Here is a 21,653-nt window from a genome sequence, read left to right as displayed (position 1 = left end):
TTAAAGGCTGATATGTAGCAAGTATTATCACTTCTACCCAAAAAGTATATCCAAACTTTGCGCACTTCTCTTCAACTCCATTCCCATAGTCTGAGGCTTTGTTCCATCCCTCGTAACAAAAAGTGTTCCCATCTTGTCTTGCTGCTCTGACTCTTGCCAAGCCCTCCCACACAGCCCATGGTCCAGAATTTGGCCAGAGCAAACCTTTGAAAAGACAAAGCATGTTCACCTCCTTGATGAGACCTTTAAGTGACTTCCCAGGGCAATGGAAAAAATAACCCTCTTGCCCCCATATGATTGACTGCTTGTCTAGGCCACCTCTCTGTCCCCAGTTCCAATCACTTCCCATTCCCTACTCTGCTACATCCTCTTAAAGTAACCACAAGCTCATTCCAGTCCCCCACTCTGCAAGGCTGTTCACTCTGCCTGGAATCTGATCCCCACAGGTAATCTTCAAGATTAGCATATATCAGGCATTCTCTACACAGTATCACCTCCTTCTGCCCTCACCCACTTTTTCTCTGTCCTCTTAACCTGTATCAGGTTGGCTTATAGCATATTTCACTGCTGAATCAAACATTGCTTGCTTCATCGTCTGTCTCCTTCAGTACAGTGTAAGCTCCACCAAGGCTTGGCTTAGTCCTTAGAGCTCCCGAGTCCTGCCTGTGCCCTGACCAACGCCTGTGTGCAATGGGTGCTCAGTAAGCATTCATGTGAATGTATACGTTCAAATCCAGGTTTTACCTTCATCTTTCCAATCTCATAAAGGTGTGAAGAGCTTTTTCAAGAGAAACTATAACTATGAAATAGAAGATAAAGTTTCCTGTCTTCTAGCAACATTGTTTTAAATATAAAAGAATAGAAAAGCCCCCCCACCTTTTTTTTTTTTTTTTGGTACTGGGGATTGAACCCAGGGGCACTGTACCGCTGAACTATTTCCCAGTCCTTTTAAAATTTTTTATTTTGAGATAGGATCTCACTAATTTACTAAGGCTGGCCTCAAACTTGCTATCCTCCTGCCTTCAGCCTCCTTAGTCACTGGATTACAGGCATAACCCACCAAGCTTTGCTTAAAATCTGGAGTGTTTCAAGTTTGGCTCCACATAATAGTACATATACAAACAACTTTGTTTTTTGTTCTATTTTGGCTTGCTTTTTTGAGATCTCAGTAATTCATACAATCTTTCAGTAGATTTTCCTAAAATGAGGAAGAACATCATGGCAGTAGAGTGTGGTACAGGAAAGCAGCTCAGAATATCATACCTGAAAGCAAAAGAGAGCCCCACTCAACAAGGACAAAATATATACCCCAAAGGCATGACCCCAGTGACCTGCCTCCTCCGGCCACATTCTACCTGCCTATAGTTACCACCCAGTTAATATCTGTCAGGGAATTAATGCACTGATTTGGTTAAAAAGTTTCACAACCCATCATTTCATCTCTAAATTTTCTTACATTGTCTCACATATGAGCTTTTGGGGAAAACCTCATACATAAACCATAACACGTACATATATATATATGCAATAAACTCTTAGTTGCATACATACATGTATACAAACCAACAGTTCTGTCCACACGATTTTTGTTTTATTTTTAACCCAGGTAGGATTATATAGTACATACAAGTAGTCTGCAAAGACATAGAATATCCTTATAAACACTATAATGTAAATTTAAATGCACATACATAAGTGTATCTGTATATTGTGTATGGGCATGCATTTGGCAAAAGGACAGGCAGAAGCTCAGTGAAAAATGATCATGTGACTGCTCTAGATTTACCATCGCACTCCAGGAGCTGAGCTGGTGTAGCAGGAGGTTGGAGGACCCATCCGCTATCTTTTGGTTTCTCACAGCTGAAACCCCAACAACCCCAGTGCATTGTTGGGAAGCCTAAGGGAAGAAAGACTAACTAATCCTGAAGTTTCATAATAGTGAACTGGCCAGGCAGGTAGATGGTGGTGATGACTTTAGTGGTATGTGAAGGGAGAAAATGAGGAACCATTAGGGGACCACAGAGAAGCATTTAAAGATACAAATGATATTGCCTTGTAGAGGATCTCAAGATGGTAACTACAGAATATCTAGCAGATTAGAAACATGATGTGCTGAGGCATTCTAAGTAGGGAAGCACTTGATGGTTTTCATCCCTCTTGGGAATGATTTTCAGATAATCAAATAGATTAATGAGGGTGATTTTGACTCTGCGATTTTTACCATATGTGCCAAATTTAAAATCTATCTCCTCCCCCTGCAAGATGCACACAGCTATGTCTTAATTTCACAATCACCCTAAAAAAGGAAACACTCAGATGTTTTCCAGTTAAAGGATAAGAAAACTGAGGCACAGGGAGGTTAAGTAGCTAACTCAGTGTCACATAACTCAGCTGCAGCCGAGATAGAATCAGAACCCAGGTTCCCTGATGCTAGTGCCATGTCCCTCCTTTCAGTGTCTTGACAACTTCAAACAGAAATTGTGCACTAATTTACAATGTAAACTACAAAGAATTTAACTTGAGACACTCATCTCTTATTTTCATGTTAGATCCATTCTGATATTGCAGAAGAAAGAGGACTAAAAATTACTTACAAATACACTGGAAAAGGGATCACAGAGCCACCATTTGGTATATTTGTCTTTAATCCAAGCACTGGAGAACTGAATGTTACTAGCATTCTTGATCGAGAAGAAACACCATATTTTCTGGTATGTAGAACAATTTTATTGGTAGTATTTTTTTTTTTTGGTAATACTTATGATTTAATTTTTGATGCTATAGCAACCCAATTACGTTAGCTAATTTTATTATTTATGTCATGATTTCAGCTAATGGGTTATGCTTTGGATGAAAAAGGAAACAATCTTGAGAAACCTTTAGAACTACGGATTAAGGTTCTTGATATCAATGACAATGAGCCAGTGTTCACACAGGAAGTCTTCGTGGGGTCCGTTGAAGAGTTGAGTGCAGCACGTAAGAGTCTATTATTTTTCATGAGTGCCATTTAATTTCCATTGTGTACATAAACACTAAATCCCATACTGTAACAGAAGTTGAGTGTTCTTACCCACAGGACAAATAAAAATGAACCTGTGGCTCTCAGTTCCGAAAGGCTTTTCCTATGATAAATTCAAAGGACTTTAAACTTATCTTTTTTACCCTGGGAAAAGATGGTAGACTGATGTGACAGGTGAGGTCTCCATAGCAACTACTCAAGTCTGCCCTTTGGAAGGAAAGCAGCCAGAGATACTATGTAAACAAATGGGGGTGGCTCTATTCCAGTGAAACTTTGCATATAAAAACAGGTGTCTGTCTGGCTTTGGGCCTCTGGATGGAGCTGCTGACTTCTGACATATTATTTTTACTGTAAGTTTTCTTGACAACATTTTTCAATGAAGTACTCTATAGAAAACTCCAAGGAAAGATTTCTCTTTGATCAAAATAAAAAGAATAATTATACTTCTCCTGAGATGTTTGTATCCTGATAAACAACAGGATCAAGTGGCTGCCATGCTTCTTTTTCTGTATTAGCTAATAAGCACATATGAGGCCCTCTAAGAGCATTGTGCAGGAAATTACCCAATCTTAGCCTTGCTCTCATCTTGTTTTCCTTCTCCTCTATTCTACTCATGCTTATTTCCTCATTCAAGTAAATTTTTGATTGTGGTAAACTGTGCTTTCTTTTTTTTTTTTTGAGCAAGGATTGAACTCAAAGGCACTTAACCACTCAGCCACATCCATTTTTAGAGACAGAGATAGGCTCTCACTAAGTTGCTTAGTGCCTCGCTAAGTTGCTGAGATCCCTTTGAACTTGGGATTCTTATACCTCCACCTCCCAGTCACTGGGATTACAGGAATGCACCATCACACCCGGCTTAAACTGTGGTTTTGACAAATACCTGAAATTCTTTTAGAAACAAACTGAAATTAAAAATAATATAATATCACACGTAAGTGGACTTACCCTGGTCATCTTGATTTCTAATGCTAGATACACTTGTGATGAAAATCACCGCAATAGACGCAGATGAGCCCAATACCATGAATTCTAAGGTTTCCTACAGAATCGTATCTCAGGAGCCTGCATATCCTCCAGTGTTCTACCTAAATAAAGATACGGGAGAGATTTATACAACCAGTATTACATTGGACAGAGAGGTAAATTAAACTTTCATGTTGTTCATCTTTTAAACTCCTTATTATCCTTTCCAGTTGCTCCTCTCTGTGTTTCTTTGAATTTTCTTAGTTCATTCAATATTCCTCAGTCATAGGATAACTAAGAATCATCCTTTTTTCGGGATACACTGCCCATTCTGGTAGACATTAGCTATATGAGTCTCTTGAGCATTTGAAATGTGACTAGTCCAAATTGAGATGTGCTGTATGCCTATTGAGATATATTTTTTTAAAAGCACCAGATGTGGAGGACTTCACATTAAAATATATGTATATAAAATACCAGCTTAATTTTTTAATGTTTGAGTTTATGTTGAAATGATAATTTCATAAAGACAACACCATTCTAGTACCTCTCCAGTTAGAAATCCATTTCCTAGAGTCCTGACACAGCATTCCCAGTTGGCGGGTTCTCTAATGAACTGTAGGGATCAAGGTGGTGAGGGCAAGGGGCTGGAGACAGGATTCCTGGCTAGGGAATAAAAATCCTTATAAAGGAGAAAATTATTTTAAATCCCAAATTAAAGAGAAATTTGAGTAGTTTACCTAGACTGTCCTCTCAACAATTTTTCATTCTTTTAATTTCTAACTCAAAATTTTAAATTAAAGGGGAAAATAAAAGAATTTTCAGATGCTACGTGCACAAAGATCCTAATATATAAGAATAAAATGTTGGTGAATACTATTTTGTCTTCAAATATAAATCATCATCCAAGTGTATGGTATTGTACTTGGAAAATTAACTTTGCTCAGATGGGAAGGATTGTTGCCAACTTGCCATCCGGATCTTTGTAAAATTTAAGAATCTGATCACTCCTAACATTCTGCTCTACACCTGTTCTCATAAAACTAGAGAGGAAAAGTATTACTCTGAATTAGTGGTGTGATTTGTAATAAGCTACCGTTTCTGAGGTGTGGAAAGTTTAGCCAAGATTAAAAGCCATAATTTATTGGGTATTAACCATGGCCAGGTAATATCCTAAGCCCTTTATATGGATTAACTCATTTAATCCATATGGAAACCTCTGAGGCAGATCCAGTTATTATCCCCATAAGAAAACTGAGAATCATAGGGATTAAGTGTGTGTCCAGCACAGCTAGTAAATTACAAAGCCAGAATTAGAGGCCAGGTGGCTCGTCAAGAGCCCCAACTGTCCTTCATTCACTGAGTGGTTCTGCCCCACGTAGGACCTCTGTGTACTGGCAGCAGCTGCCAAACTTCTTAAATCCAGCCACACAGAATGTAGCTACAATAAGGGGACCACACACGGAAGAGAAGGTTCCTTTTTGAATGACAGTCATTCTCTAGGACACAGTCTCTAAGAATCCTATTCCTGAGGAAGTCAGGATAAAGATCACCAAGTTTTGTCCTCACTGGTTAAGTTTTTCTTGGGACTAGGTTCTTCTGGGTTACCTTTTAGCTAAGAATGATGTATAGGGTAGGAAACAAAACATTTCATACAATCCCACCACGTCTTCCATTGCAGAATGAACTGTATTTTGAACAGCGCCCCTTTAGTATAGACGGGTTTAAGAACAGAGTCTTCTGAGAATACCACCAATGGCAATATTTAAGAATTTGACAATAACTCTGCTAGTCCTCTTCTGCCCTTTCTCAAAAGCTCTTGACTACAAATAAATAACATAGAAACAACAGATCATGAAACTTATTTATGAGTAAAGTATACTATGGTTCGTTTCCCAATGGTGATGTGAACTAAAACCAGAAGAGAAGATTGGGAACAATTCATTTTCACCCCAGTTGCATATCTTTTATTTCTCTGCAGGAACACAGCAGCTACTCTTTGACAGTAGAAGCAAGAGATGGCAATGGACAAATAACAGACAAACCAGTCAAACAAGCTCAAGTTCAGATTCGTATTTTGGATGTCAATGACAATATCCCTGTAACGGAAAATGAAATGGTAACTTATTTTTATAATAAATGTACCTATTTATTCATATTTTGGCCCTAACTAAAATATATATATCAACTTGTTTGTATTATATCAGAATAAAAATCACATGTTCTTATTTTGCAGTACGAAGGAACGATTGAAGAAAATCAAGTCAATGTAGAAGTCATGCGCATAAAAGTGACCGATGCAGATGAAATAGGTTCTGATAATTGGTTAGCAAATTTTACGTTTGCATCAGGAAACGAAGGGGGTTATTTCCACATAGAAACTGATGCCCAGACCAATGAAGGCATTGTGACCCTTATTAAGGTAAGTCATGAGTGTTCAAAACTAGGGTGGAACAAGTTGCTGCAGGAGAGAATCTAGCATATTTTGAGCTCCAAGCACAAATACTTTACATGCACAGCCAGCACCACATTTGTTTAAGATAGTGGCCATACCTGCTTGCCCAAGTTGTGTGGTCAGCAAGTATTTGCACTACAGTTCATTTTCAGATCAGGGGACTCTGATCCTAGCCAGACAGCATGAGACCAGCATCATCACTGCCTAGACCACTTCCTGTCATTCCCACACCATGACCTTGTGCCTCTGCTGAGTATCCCTTCACTTACCACCTCTCAGTCTATTTATCTAACAGTAGAGTCAACCCTCACTAATAAGATCCAAAAATAGAAGCTATGATAACTTGACACTTAAGTGTGACGAAGAAACACCTCGTAAAGCTACATGCCAACAGTGATGATTCCTGGGTGTCATTATCACAAATCCTAACTGGGTGGGACTCAGCATCTTGCCTTTTAAACAAAAATCTACTTGTATTCTAATATTAATACTGCGGGGGCTACATTTTGGAACAAATCTCTTGTGCATTGAATCAATGAAGAAAAATTGAATCCAATCATTAAGCGTATGTAGGGTCTTACACATTTAGTTCTTATAGCTCCCACTTTTTAAACAAAAATTACAAGATGGATGTAACAAAATAAGCAAGGAACAATATTAATGTACTTGTAAGTGGTTTATGATAGAATTGCCTTGCCAGATTTTAAAATGAAATGCAAAACTGCAGCTTTAAAAATATTATTTCATTAAGTTATAGGCAGACAATAATTGATTCCAGAAGTTTCTAAATTTTTATAAAAATCAATATATGACAGTCTAGGTAAAATCTAACAGTGGGAAAATCAATAATAGAGTAGAAAATAATTGATATTCATAGTAGAAAATAATTGATATTCATAGTAATAATTATGAGCCCCACTAATCAGTAGACTAATGTATGCATTTAAATTACCTCTTTAAAAGCAGAAGACAATTGAATACATTTCCTCATTTTTAAAAGGAAGACACATTTTATGATTATGGAAGAAATAATCATCAGAGATAAAAATTCACCTGCTTATGTGAAAATAGTGTAATTTTTAGTTATCAATTATAGGTTCAGCTATGCCTGATGTTTGAGATAAAGTCAACAACATACACAGAAGCAATCATATACTGGTGAATGATGGGGGTGCTGGAAATATTCTCAACCCACTCTTCCAAGGGGAGTGTGGATGAAAAGTAGTAAAATCAGCATTACAATGAAAGCAACAGTTGGAGAGAATTACAAATTTGTTATCTCAGCTATATTAAGTAGTTGCTTCCAGGGGCTGGGGTTATGGCTCGGTGGTAGAGCACTTGCCTCACAAATGTGAGGCACTGGGTTTGATCCTCAGCACCACATAAAAATAAAGATTTTTTTTTAAATAGTTGCTTACAAATTATAAAGGCAGTAATCAGATTCCATCAAAAAGAAATGAGATTAAGAAGATACACAGAGGACTGGGATTGTGGCTCAGGGGTAGAGTGCTTGCCTAGCATGTGTGAGGCACTGGGTTTGATTCTCAGCACTGCATATAAATAAAAGAATAAAATAAAGATCCATTAACAACTAAAAAGAAAAGTTAAAAAAAAGAAGATGCACAGAAATATGCATTTGAAAAGGTACCCAATATCATTAACCATTATGAAAAATGCGAGTTAAAACTATAAGAGATAGGGCTGGGGTTGTGGCTTAGTGGTAGAGTGTTCACCTAACACGTGCAAGGCGCTGGGTTCAATCCTCAGCACCACATAAAAATAAATTTAAAAATAAAGGTATTTTAAAAATAAATAAATAAATAAAGGTATTGTGTCCAACTACAACTAAAACGAAAAAATATTTTTAAAAAAATCTATAAGAGATAGTCATCATACACTTATTAAAATGGCTAAGATCAACTGTCTTTGGATGGCTATAACAAAGTATCATCAACTTCGTAGCCTATAAACAGTGCCCAGCAGAGGCCCTATTTCTAGCTTATACATGGCACCTTTCTGCTGTGTCCTCATGTGGCAGAAGAGGCCTGCAAGATCCCAGAGGCCTCTTTTATAAGGGAGTTAATCTCATTCACAAGGGTTTCTAAGATCTCACAAAATCCCCATCTCTCAATATCATCACTTTGGGGGATAGGATTTCAGTGTATAAATTCTATGGGCATGCATATATTCAGACCACAGCAATCAAAAAGTCTGACAACACCAAGTATTGGAAGAATATAGAGAAAGTAGAACCTTTATACATTGCTGGTGGAAATATAAAATGACAGTTTGGTAAGTCTTTTTTTTTTTTTTTTTTTAAGTTAAACATACAGTAGTTACCCTATGACCCAGCAATCTTATTCCTAGGTATTAATTCACCCTAGATAAATAAAAACATGTCTATACAAAGGCTTTTGTGCAAAATGTTCCTAACCACAAAATAATCTGGGAGCAGTCCAAATAGCCATCAACTGATGAGCAGATAAATAAAATGTGGTATATCCATATAATGGAATACTATTGAATAAAAGGACTGAAGTACTGATACATGCTACAACATGGATGAATCTCAAAAACATTATATTATTCAGAAACCAGGTACAAAATACTATTCTATGATGACATCATATTCTATAATGTCATTTATGAGAGATTTCTAGAAAAGGCAAAACAAGAGATAAAGCAGATCAGGGATTGCATAGGGCCGGGGATATAAGGGAGGCATAAAGGAACTTTTTGTAATGATGGAAATGATTAAAATTGGATCATAATGATGATGACAAATACTAAAAAACTAAGTTGTAAACTTAGGGTGAGTTTTATTGTCTGTAAACTATAACCGAATAAAACTGAAAAAAAAGGTAGAGGAGATGAACAATATAAGAGAGATAATAAATCATTACATGAGAAAATGTGCACAGCTTTACCAACAAGTTAAAATCCATAATGTTATTGGAAAATAGCAAAAAATGGAAATGACAAAATATGTTGATAGAGTTGTAAAAAATAGAGGCATTTGGCCTCATACATTGCTCATGATGTTGAAAATTTCTTTCATTCTCTTTGGAGCATTACAGCTATTTATGATAAATACTATGTAACAGTGTCCTAGTGTTTTTATGTCCCCAGTGCCTAGCTCACTTTTTTACACTGTCTTGGCTCTTGAATACTAATAATAACTGGCTAGAAGATTCTATGTCTCATCTAGCATATATTGTGCCATCAAATCCAGCATATCAGGTGCAAGAGCACCATAAAAGAACTCTCAAAAAGATCTGAAAGTCACAAAGAATGTTTTGTCTCTAGTCATTTGTTGTTGTGTCCTTGTCCCTACCATAGTGATCCATATTTTAAAGGGGGCAAAATAAATTGTCCATAAAAACCCTACATAGAATAAAGCAAAATTCATAATAAATCACCCAAAAAAGAAGTGAACAGCTTCTCTAGAATCCTGTAAACATATGTATTTGAAGAAACAAGCAATGGTACATGCATCTAAATTATCTGGGAACACTAGAAATAAAAAGCAATGAAAGAATAGGGCCTAAATAAACTTTGACTAGGTAATTCTTTCAGTGATTTTTATATAGGTCACCCAGAAAAATAAGTTGTATAAGAATGTTCAAGAAAGTATTAACTATATTCGAAAATTGCAGATGGCCGAAATGTCTAGTAATAGAATGGTAAATAAGTATATCTAAATAATAATATACTATAGAAATGTTTGTAAAATGAAAATGGGAAAATTGGACCATAAAATATATAGATAGAATGTGATACAGAGATTATATCAAATGGACATTATAAATGCCGTAATTCACAAAGAACTATCTGAAAGAAGGCTAATCTTTTATAGAATTAACAGCAAAGCAGATATTAATAGATACTGTGCACAAAGGAAGGGAGTGGGTTCTTTGTTTAAACAAATTTGAAAAGCCTTGTTTTTTTTTTCTTCACTTCAGGAATTCTGGGGTTTTTAGGATATTGGTGTATGTGTCAGTCTACCTGGGGGACAGAACTAGTAATACTACCATATAATGCATAGTCCTTGGACTAAAGTGGAGCACCTCTTAGGCAATATTAATTTTTACTGAATGTCCATTAATGTTTCCATTACAGAAAAAAATCACTTTAGATTGTTAAAAATAAAAATGTATACTTTTAAAAATAAACTTGACCTTTAATAAAATGAACTGGGAATGCTTCTTAAACTTTTTTTTAACAATTATGAATATCCAGATTGACAGGGAATTTGTAATTACTTGGTATGGATGTGAGTTGGAATACTCAATGCAGTAGTACTTGCTGTATGTCAAATGATCATATCTAACATTTAAAATGTGTGTACGCACACTCACCCTGTATGTTCTGGTTGTTTTCTCTGTTAAAAGAAACTTTGATCTTGCCTTTCTAGGAAGTTGATTATGAACAAATGAAGAATCTTGACTTCAGTATCATTGTCACCAATAAAGCAGCTTTTCACAAGTCCATTAGGAATAAATATAAGCCCACATCCATCCCCATCAAAGTAAAGGTGAAAAATGTGAAAGAAGGCATTCATTTTAGAAGCAGCACAATTTCTTTCCGTGCTAGTGAAGGAATGGATAAGTCAAGCCAAGGCTTATCGATTGGAAAATTTCAAGTTTTTGATGAAGACACTGGACAACCAGCTCAAGTAAAGTAAGATATAGTTGTGAGCTTAAATCCAAATTTTAAGTTACTTTAAGTGCCTATTTTCAAATATCTTAATGAAATCTAAGTACTTCATTCCTTTACACCCCAGAGTTGTAACTCTCCAAAGGGCTATAGATTAAATTTCCCAAAGTTGATATGAGGAGAAATTTTCACCAGAATCCCCTTCCTTTGCCCACCTGTGTGTGAGGATGAGGCTAGAATGCTCACCACAGAAGAAGCTCTGGCTATAGATGCCTAAAAAGCAATAAAGGAAAAGCTCAGAAAAAAAAAAAAATGCTTTCTAAACTCTCTCTTATTTCTGAAGAGTCTTGAGAGGTGAGAAAGTAGCAGATAAAATTTACCATAAAATTTATTCTACACAAATTTAGTTCAAAAAATTTTCCTTCTTATGTTTTAACGAGGAAAATCGAGTTTTGTTTATACATAAATCTTAATAATTAATCTTGCCCTGAATTATGCTGTTTTGCTTCAGAGATTGGCAGACTTTTTATGTTTGTCTTGATGATGATGACTTTTGCTCAGAATACATTTACTGAGCCATAGTGCCATGCCTGTACTAAAAGGGACCTGGCTGTGTCTACTCTATAGTGACATCTGGGATTTGCATACTTTAAATTTTTCAAAGTAAATTTACTTCTTAGCTCTGAGAGCCATGCCATAGAAAAGAAAACTCTCTATGGGGCTATTATTTATAAAATTACAGGGATTCATGTTGGATTTAAAGAATTCCCACCTGCTGCCTAGGACACACAGCTTTTGCAACTTCCTAAGTGCCAGAGCTGCTTGGTAGCTTGTCTGCTTCTGCCTATGACCCTGTGTGCTAGTGCTTCATACAACGTTGTATTTAGTAGCATGGCCAACTGTAGCCAAACTGGAAATAATGGAGAAAGTTCTTCAATGATCTCTTTCCTTTGAACACATCTCCTATGGAATTCAGCCAAGTGATTATTTTTTTAAATAATGTTAAGAAATAGCATCCACTGTTTTTTACATACAGGGTCTTGGTGACCATCTTTGCCTACCCTCCCCACAGGAGCCAGTCTGCCTCTGCTGACTTGGGTGGTCTAGTTTTAATTTCCCCTGCTCTGCATTGAACAAGGCAGTCCCTAACTGAATCTACAGAAATGAGGATTCTCTGTGACATTCTTTGTGAAAATTCTCACTGCCATCTACTGAGAAGTGTATTGTTCTAACTCTCTGCCAATAGTTTGTGGCTGTCTATTGAAAATTGTTTCCCACCAATCTTTTTTAAATTTGGGCTGCTATTTTTAATAAAGGCTATAAATATATCAAAAAAACTATTGCTCTCCCTGGAAGAATGATGAGCCGTGCTTCTTTAACCTGCAATTACAGAACTTTAGAATGAGAAAAAATCTTAAAAGTTCAGTTCAAACCTATTATTTTACAGGAGGAATGGGAGGCACAGCTAAGTTAAATTATCTTCCAGTGTTCACCTAAATAATTAGTAATTGCTATTTTGAGATCTTTTTGCTTCTTCTTTTTTGCACTACTGAGGGTTGATCCTAGAGCCTGGTGCATGCTGGGCGAGCACTTCACCACTGAGCTGCATCCTCATCCCCAGCCCTTATTTTGAAATCCTAATGAGGACAGCAAAAGAATCATTAACTTTATCATACTATTCTGATAATTATTCATCTGTAGCAGTTGTTTATGGATATTTGATACAGCATGTGAGCTGCCTTCCTACCTGAATGGCATCTCATTTTCACAACAGAGAGCAATAAGGACATTTCCAAAGTTAGATCACAGAAGGCATTTCAGCGTGAAGTGTGATACTTATTACTAAGATTCTGCTTTTAAGTATGAATGAGGGAAACTGTGGATGGCAAGTAGACCCCAGCTTTAAAGTTTCTCACAGGAAATTCAGAGGTACTTGTGAAAATCCAAATGAACTATCATCTACTAATAGAAATACTAAGAGGCATAAAAGCGTAGTTCAAATGTATGATTGGATTTTTTAAAATATAATACATAAAAATTTTTAAACACAGTACATAAATATTGCCATAAATTAACCACCCATTCTTGTGTGCCTAAACAACCACTTAATAGAAAATAAATCATCAATTTGATTGGTTGAGCCAAGATACTCATGTTTAGTTTATATTTGTATTTTTATATGTTAAACTAAGTGGTATTCATTATGCACATTTCTGAAAATATAGTAGGAACATTTTCCCTGCCTCCCCATAGCTGGCTCTTTTCACAGTCATTCTCTTTGCTTTGAGCAAGGAAACCCAGAAATCATTTTGTCAGCATTGTTTCCACTTTTAACCATTCCTACCTGAAAATTATTAACAACGTCCCAATGAACAGTGTAATGTAAGTCTACTTTTGTCCATCTGTCTTTTTCTGTTACTAAGTTATTCCCCAAAGGCTTAACCCAAATTTAGGAGAGATTAGACCAACAGCTACAGGACAGGCTACAGAGTAACTGACAACCTCATGGATTAGTAGATGTTTAAGCAGGTTTCAAGAAATTAAAGACATCCAAACAAATTTCTGTAACAAGAACATATGTGAGATGAAAATTAATTTTTAAAGAGTTGTAGAGATTCCCAATTTGTCCAGAATTTTAAAAATAATTTGGTGTTTGTTTTATAACAGATATGCCAAATTGGAAGATAAAGACAACTGGGTTTCTGTGGATCCTGTCACATCAGAAATTAAACTTGTAAAAATTCCTGATTTTGAATCTAGATATGTCCAAAATGGTACATACACTGTAAAGATTATGGCTATATCAGACGGTAAGTTATTAAATAGACATTTTTCTTGATTATGTGAATTTAGATTTTATCTTCCAGCATCAGAAACTTTTATTTTGAATATATATAAAAATCTAATCTCTCTAAAGGATGAAGATTCATATTCTTACTTATTTAGTGACTAAAGATAGTACTTGGCCTTGAATATGAGACATACCTGGGATAGGAAGTGTCATAAGTGGTTGGTACACTCTTTATACCAAGGTGGCAAGAGAATTCAAACTGTGGTCAACAATATGATCAGAATAGAAATAATTTTTCCTTCTCTTATTGTTCAGATTATCCTAGAAAAACCATCACTGGTACCGTCCTTATCACAGTTGAAGACATCAATGACAACTGCCCCACATTGGTGGACCCAGTGCAAAACATCTGTGAGAATGTGCCGTACGTGAACGTTACTGCAGAGGACCTTGATGGATACCTGAACAGTGAGCCATTCAGCTTCTCTATCATTGATGAACCACCTGGAATGGCAGAAAAATGGAAAATAATACGACAAGAAAGTAAGCAGAATTGTTGGACTATCTTAAAATCAAAATATTAAGCATGGTAGATATTTAAAATCCTTATAGGTTGTATTTATTCTCACAATATATATCTCCAATAAAAATTTTTAAGGGCATTTGTAAAATGGGGTTCTGAACCTACAGACATAGTATCTTTTATATGCCTATGGAAAGATGAAAATTTATATAAAATGGCTAGAGTTAGTGGGGTGTTCTCTGAATAGCTCTTGAAGTCTCAAAAGCTCTTCTCTGATAAGCTTTTCTAGACACAACAATCATAGTAAGTGCCTTCTATAACTCTTGAAGTATGCTAATGATAATTCCATCTAAAATAACATATATTGAAGTGGGGAATTACATTTTTTGAGCACTTACTCTGTGCCAGGTACATTACCATATTTAACCCTTAATCCATAACATTATTCCCTGATTAGAGGTGAGAAAACCTTAGCTTAACTAGAGTTCAGTAACTTATTCATAGTTAAAATGCTAGTGTGTGGTGGAGATCACATGACAAAGAGTCTGTCTTATGTGCCTCTGCCCCACACCAATGGACACACCCATGGGTCCACATCTTGGACACAGCCCTCGAGTTAATGTGAGCTTTGAAATTCTTTAGGGTGGTCTTACATGCCAAAAACTCTATCCAGAAAACTATTTTGTTTTAAACAATCAGTGTTCATTTCAGAAAAGTTTCAAATACAATCTGCAAGTTTTTCTTAATCTATAGGTTTGTTATGGTATTTTAAGTCTAGCAAGTGTTTATAATCATTTTGAGAGGTTTTGATTAATTTTTTGACCAGTTTACAAGTCATTTTAAGAGGTTTTGATTAATTTTTTGACGAGTTTACAAGTCAACATTTCAAACTTTTTATATAAACTAAGTATATTTGATTTCCCTTTTTGTACATTTCAGTGATCAAATTAACAAGTAAATCCTCCCTGTGATTTTGTACCCTAAGTTCCAGTAAATTGAATTTATAAATATATTGCACCTAGAATTCTCTTCAGTAATTTCATAGCAAACGAGTGACATTTCAGCCTAAAACCACAAGTCTAAGTCAGTAATGCCAATTACACATTCTAGAGTTATAATCTGTCATCCTAATAGGGTTAATTTTTTTATAACATAAATACATAAGACAATATAAATAAATTCCTGACAATACAAAAATATCAAAACAGTGTCCTTAACTTGCTTCAACTTTCCTCTGTTTAATTCCAAAAGTTCTATCGATGAGCTCACCTGAAGCAGCCATGCCCTTGGTTAGCTCAGGTTGCCTTTCCACTGAGGATGAGTCACCTTTGTGGCTAGTTGAGGTTCTCTGTGACAACTTCCCAGCCAGTGAGGGCCTTGCAGTGGCAGGCGTCCGGGGGCTTCTTCTGGTAGTTTCATCACAGACATCAAAACTTGAATTAAGTAACCAGTTCTGTACCCTAAGAGGCCTGCGACACCCCTACACTGAATGCCTGACTGCAGCTTGTCTTTCCTTGACCAAGATATGTAAATGAGTTTTCCATTGAACTTGGAATCCCAAGACTCCTTTATTTTATCTGAGAACCACATGGACTTTAGTATATGCTGGGCAAAGTCTTCAGCACGTTCTGCTGTTAACGACCTTAGAAATTTGGTTTTACAATTGTCAGCATATTACAGGTGGGGAAACAAAGGCACAGTGAGCTTTCCTGACTTTCTTGAGGCCACAGCTAGGTTAAGACTTGGAGCTCGGATTCAACCCAGGCAGTCTGGCTCTGCCTGGGTGCTGTGCTGCCTCTCCAGATCTCTAAGTGGCTTTTCTGTCTAAAAATAAACATATTTAAGCTTGATGAGTCCTTGAATGTTTTTTTTTTTTTTAAATAGTCATAGGAACCTAAGACTCTCAAGGAAGTGTGTTAACAGTGTTGTAACAGGAAGTCACTGAGATTATTCATTATATAATGATGCAGTTTAGAGAGAGAATTCTTTAACTCAGGCTTTCTTCTCCCTGATCAAATAATAAGGTGATCGACCAGTTAGCATGATACATAGCTTCTTTCTATTTTTATTTTTTATTTATCTGGGAAAATTTTTAAATATGGAAAATTCTAGAGAATTTTAAATAATATAGTCTTATACTTACTACTTAGAATTAAAAGAAATTAATGATTGATTCAGCCGTGGAGAATAATGAAATCACGTCATTTGCAGAAAAATGCATCTCAAAATAAGCCATGCTCAGAAGGGGTCAAGGGTCTCATATGTGGAAGCTAGAAAGGAAAGGGGAAAAGAAAAGTGGAGGAGCAGGATCTCATGAATATCAAAGGGAGATCCATAGAGGAAAGGGACCAGGGAGTCAGGGGTAGGGTGCTCGGATATGAATTGGCCAAATTATATTGTTATATTGTGTACAAGTGCAAATATGTAACAACAATTCCCATTGGTATGTACAACTATAATGCACCAATAAAAAATGTGATAAAAAGAAAATAAATAAGTAGAAAGAAAAATATATTAATGAGCCAGATAAAGTGGTATATCCTATAATCCCTGCTAATTGGGAAACTGAGGTAGGAGGATAGTGAGTTTGAGGCCAGCCTCAGCAACATAGCAAGACACCACCCCAAAGAAACTATCAACACTTTTTTGTATTTGTGTCACAACTTTCATTTGTCAATGATAACTAATAGAGTGGAAATCCCATCCTCCCCTCCCACATAGCCCATCAGGACCCATCATGAATTTAGTTGTATTTTTCCAGGCCCTGTTTCCCTGAGCCCATATTTCTTAAACCAATGACTACATCCGTTCCTCATTTCCCCAGAGTTTTTGTGATGATTTTAAAAGTATATTTCTAACCATACAGATCAAATTCCATAAAACTTGGAGCTTAAAATATTTCTTACTTCAAAAACAAAGATAAAACCAAAACACTTGATTTGTATCTTTGTGTTCTCTATCATACCTTATAAGTAAATTATTCTAGTAAACATTTACATATGTCAGAAAAGTTTTATGCTATTGTAATTAATCATGGCTTTAATTCATGTGAAAACTGGTCATTATTTTTATTTGTGTGAAAAAAAAAATTTTTAAATCATCACCAAGGCATATACTTAAAAAATAAGAGGTATTCCACAACACTTCCAGTGTCTTCTAAAAACACAACCTGAATCCAGTCGTGAGGAAACAACCAGACAAATTCAAACTGGAACATTCTCTGAAATAAGTGGCCTATTAAATATTTCAAGGTCTTGAAAAGCCAAAGAGAGAGTGGGAAAATTCCAAATAAGCAGGGACTACAGTAATAACTAAATTCAATGTGTTAGCCTTGATTGGACCCAGGATCAAAAGAGAGAGAAAAGTGGACAGAGATCTGTAGGATATTATAAAAGGATATTTTTATAACAACTGAAAAGTTTGCAAATGAGTTATATATATTACTTAGTATTATTGTATCAATAATAATTTTTTAAGAGAACTAATATTCCTTGGCCTTAAAAAGTTTGTGCTGAAGAATGTCATGCTATATATAACTTACCTTGAAATAGTTCTGATAGAATTTTTTGCAAAAAGTATGGATGTATTAGAGAGAAAGTATTGATGCAAAATGTAAACAGTTAGTGAAGGGTATATGATTTGGTCAGCTTTTCGTCACTGTAACCAAAATATCTGATGAGAACAACTTAGAGGAGAAAGGTTTATTTTGGCTCACAGTTTTAGAGGTCTCCAACTCCAATGCTCTGGGCCTGAGATGAGGGAGGACATCATGGCAGAAGGATATAGTGAAGGGAAGTGCTCAGCTCATGGTAGCTGGAAAGCAGAGAAAAAGATTGAGGACCCAAGGACAAAATAAAATCCCCAAGAACCTGTCCCCAATGACCTACTTCCTCCAGCCACACCCTACCTGCCTGTAGTTACAACCCAGTTAGTCCATTTGGATTATTAATCCATCAAATGGATTAATAAACTGATTAGGTTTCAGCTCTCATAATCTTATCATTTTTGCTTCTGACCATCCCTGCTTTGTCTCATGCACGAACTTTGAGAGAATACTTCATATTCAAGCCATAACAGTATTATCAGTATTGATCGGAATATTCTTGCAATTTTTCTGAAGGTTTAAAATGTTCAAAATTTCAAATACACAGTATTTAGAGCAAAAAGGAAGGAATCATAAAACATTGTTGAATATCGTTAAAGTTGGGAATGGGTACCATGAGAGTTACGCTTTTCTATTATTGTCTATATTTGGAAAATTGCCATTAAGTTTTTTCCTAAGAAATAGTAAAATAAAGTCAGTCAGTGAAAATGTTGAACTCCTCCCTTGTTCATCACTGTATTCCTCATATTTGATACGCCACATACATTTATTAAAATTAATCATCACAAAATCTTTGCTATTAAACTGTTTTGGAGGTCTGTAAACAGATTTTAAGGAGCTCACAGAATGAATTCCATGAGAAGTTAAGGAAAAATAAGGTTTCTAAGTGGAGCTAAATAAAGAACATTCTTTCAGTGATTTAATTTCTCCCTTTCCTTGGTAATCACCTGCTTCTATTTCTCCCTATTCTTACCCTTGAAGGTACCAGTGTGCTGCTGCAACAAAGCGAACAGAAGCTGGGGAGTAGTGAGATTCAGTTCCTGATTTCAGACAGTCAAGGCTTGAGTTGTCCTGAGAAGCAGATCCTTAAGCTCACCGTTTGTGAATGTCTGCATGGCAGCGGCTGCGTGGAAGCCCAGCATGACTCCTACGTGGGCCTGGGACCCGCAGCAGTGGCGCTCATGATTTTGGCCCTTCTACTCTTGCTACGTAAGCCTTAAAAGCCATTCCCTAGCTCTGTTAGTAATTTGAGTGCCTAATAGTGGTTTGTTACTGTAGTAGTCATTGATGTCTCTACAGGTGTTCTTCAACCACCCTAGAACACTTCTCAGGGTAAATAGGGAAATGACCACTGGTGATTGATAAATTCACCAAAACTTATTGCAGGACTCTCTTCAGACTTAACTTGCCAGAGCTCTGCCTCCCGTGATCCCCTCTGCTTAGCTTGCTTCTTCACCAGTACCAATGGTAGCCAGACCTGCAAGCACTTAATTACATCCCAACAATGACAGGCTGTTCTCAACCACGCCTGCCCGCTCTGTCTACCCTCCAAAGCCCTTGAGTTTCCTTTCATGAAAGAATAAAGGACTGCCAACTAAAGTCATGGAGTCCCACTCCATTTGACCTCTGAACTCAGGCAGACCACCAGTTCCAAGGCTATCTCAGAAGGAGAGGAGGAGCCTGAGAAAGCCATTAGTAGATGTCCAGTTGAATGCACAGCTCAACAGTTTACAGTGTACCTTTATTCCATTATCTCCATGTTGTGGGTAATTACAAATACAGACACATAAGGATAAGTGACTTGTCTCAGTTTACCAAGTGTGTGGGTAGGTCCTGGAGCTGGGACTGCATGCTGTATGTAGGGATTCCTTGCACTGCCTCTCATCTCAGATTCTCTGGAGCCTAATGTGGCACTTGACACATGACAGATATTCAATATTTATCGAATGTACTAAAACTATTGAATCACTGCTGGTTGATTTTCATCTCTATATTAAACATAGTAGCTATAGTCTATAGTTACCATGCTGTCAGTTATTTTATATGAGAAGGAATCTAAGAAGTATTCAGTTCATCATACTGCCAAATGGGAATGACAGTAAAATCAAATGAAACCCATTGACCAATTAACCCACACTGCTTGCAGATGTGGTTAATTCTATACTGCATTGACCAGAGAGCCAATCCCAGCTGGTCTTTGTTTCCTCATAGATGCAGAATAAAGCATAAGAGGACTGGGGATATAGCTCAGTTGGTAGAGTGCTTGCTTCACAAAGCCCTGGGTTCAATCCCTAGCACCACACCAAAAAAAAAAAGTATCATATTGAATGCTAGATAAAATGTGTTTGTATACATATATATGCACATTTTAATGTAGAATCGTTTTAGAAAACAGTACTTAGGGTAATTTGGAGGTTAATTGAGACCTCAGACAATCATGTCTGTGCAAAAAAACTTTGTTAAGTATTATAGCAGTTTTAGTGTTTTAATATTTTTCTACTAAAATTTTTTCACTCCTAAGCTCTTTTTTAATACATACTATTTTGGACAGTAAATTTACTAAAAAAAATTTTTTTGGACAATGGTTTAAATTTTTTTCATCTTTAAATTGGTTTTGCAACTTTGGGTACTGTCTCATCCAGTCTCAATATTTCCCCCAGTAACCACTGCAAGTCTCTTTGTAATGAACAGGCTTGGAGTATGTGACCCTCTCCTTCTGCCTCAACCTTTAATGTTACTTACCCAAAACAAGATTGGGGAGATTGAATCAGGGTGAAGGAAAGAAAAATAGGGCTATGAATAAGTGAAGACTAAACTTTTAGAAGTGAGACGCAAATTCCAAAATTGTACCATTTAAGCTTAGAAATCACATCTGCAATTTAAGATCTCTACTCTATTTTGCTTCTGCACAGTTGTGCCACTTCTGCTGCTGATGTGCCATTGTGGAGAGGGCGCCAAAGGCTTTACGCCCATACCTGGGACTATTGAGATGCTGCACCCTTGGAATAATGAAGGGGCGCCACCTGAAGACAAGGTCAGTTCATCAGATACTGATACTCCTTGTCATCTTTTCTGATTTTAAAGGGGCCTTGGGTGATGGGGAATGTTTCTAACATTTTTGGTCATGAGAGTAATGTGATTGGGATGTTGTAAAATATGTTTGGTGTTCATCCCCATTCCCTGGAATACAACTCCTAAAAACCTTGGCATCTCCTAAGTGATAGCGTCTAGACATATGGAAGCGGCAGTGAAGTCTGGGTCGTACTTGGAACTGCCCTCAACCTGTGAAATCTGACACTATCTCCAGGTAGATTGTGTCAGAATTATATTGACTTAGAGGCCACCCAGCTGGTGTCTGCTGCAGAATTGATTGCTTGTTTGCTAGTAGGGAGAAATCTCCATATCTTTTGAGGTCACAGAAGTTTGTATTGGCCATTGTGGTGAGAGAGTACAAGAGTGGTTTGGTTTTCACTGAAGATCTCACACACTTGGCTTTATTAAACAAAGTGTTTAAAGGACAACCTACTTGGGGTTGGTTGCCAGGGCAGAGTTGAGGTGGTTTTACTGCACTGTGATGTATCCTATGCTAATAATAATGTAGACCGTGCATCAGGCAGTGACCCAGAGAATGTGGAGCAG

The 21,653-nt window shown here is 36.6% G+C and overlaps 1 protein-coding gene across 1 annotated transcript in view; it reads left to right on the top strand.

Moving 5' to 3' along the window:
* Dsg2 (desmoglein 2) overlaps positions 1 to 21,653 on the top strand; it is a 52,877-nt gene that overhangs the window by 19,586 nt on the left and 11,638 nt on the right. The window contains exons 4-13 of the mRNA XM_071602826.1: positions 2,550 to 2,711; positions 2,832 to 2,976; positions 3,995 to 4,161; positions 5,967 to 6,104; positions 6,222 to 6,407; positions 10,855 to 11,120; positions 13,764 to 13,906; positions 14,203 to 14,430; positions 18,996 to 19,223; positions 20,927 to 21,048. Coding sequence (XP_071458927.1) covers positions 2,550 to 2,711; positions 2,832 to 2,976; positions 3,995 to 4,161; positions 5,967 to 6,104; positions 6,222 to 6,407; positions 10,855 to 11,120; positions 13,764 to 13,906; positions 14,203 to 14,430; positions 18,996 to 19,223; positions 20,927 to 21,048 — 1,785 coding nt within the window. The remainder of the gene's footprint in view (positions 1 to 2,549; positions 2,712 to 2,831; positions 2,977 to 3,994; positions 4,162 to 5,966; positions 6,105 to 6,221; positions 6,408 to 10,854; positions 11,121 to 13,763; positions 13,907 to 14,202; positions 14,431 to 18,995; positions 19,224 to 20,926; positions 21,049 to 21,653) is intronic.

Source organism: Marmota flaviventris, chromosome 16 (assembly GCF_047511675.1).
Source record: "Marmota flaviventris isolate mMarFla1 chromosome 16, mMarFla1.hap1, whole genome shotgun sequence".
NCBI classification, from domain to species: domain Eukaryota; kingdom Metazoa; phylum Chordata; class Mammalia; order Rodentia; family Sciuridae; genus Marmota; species Marmota flaviventris.
This window is presented reverse-complemented; position numbering and strand designations above follow the sequence as displayed.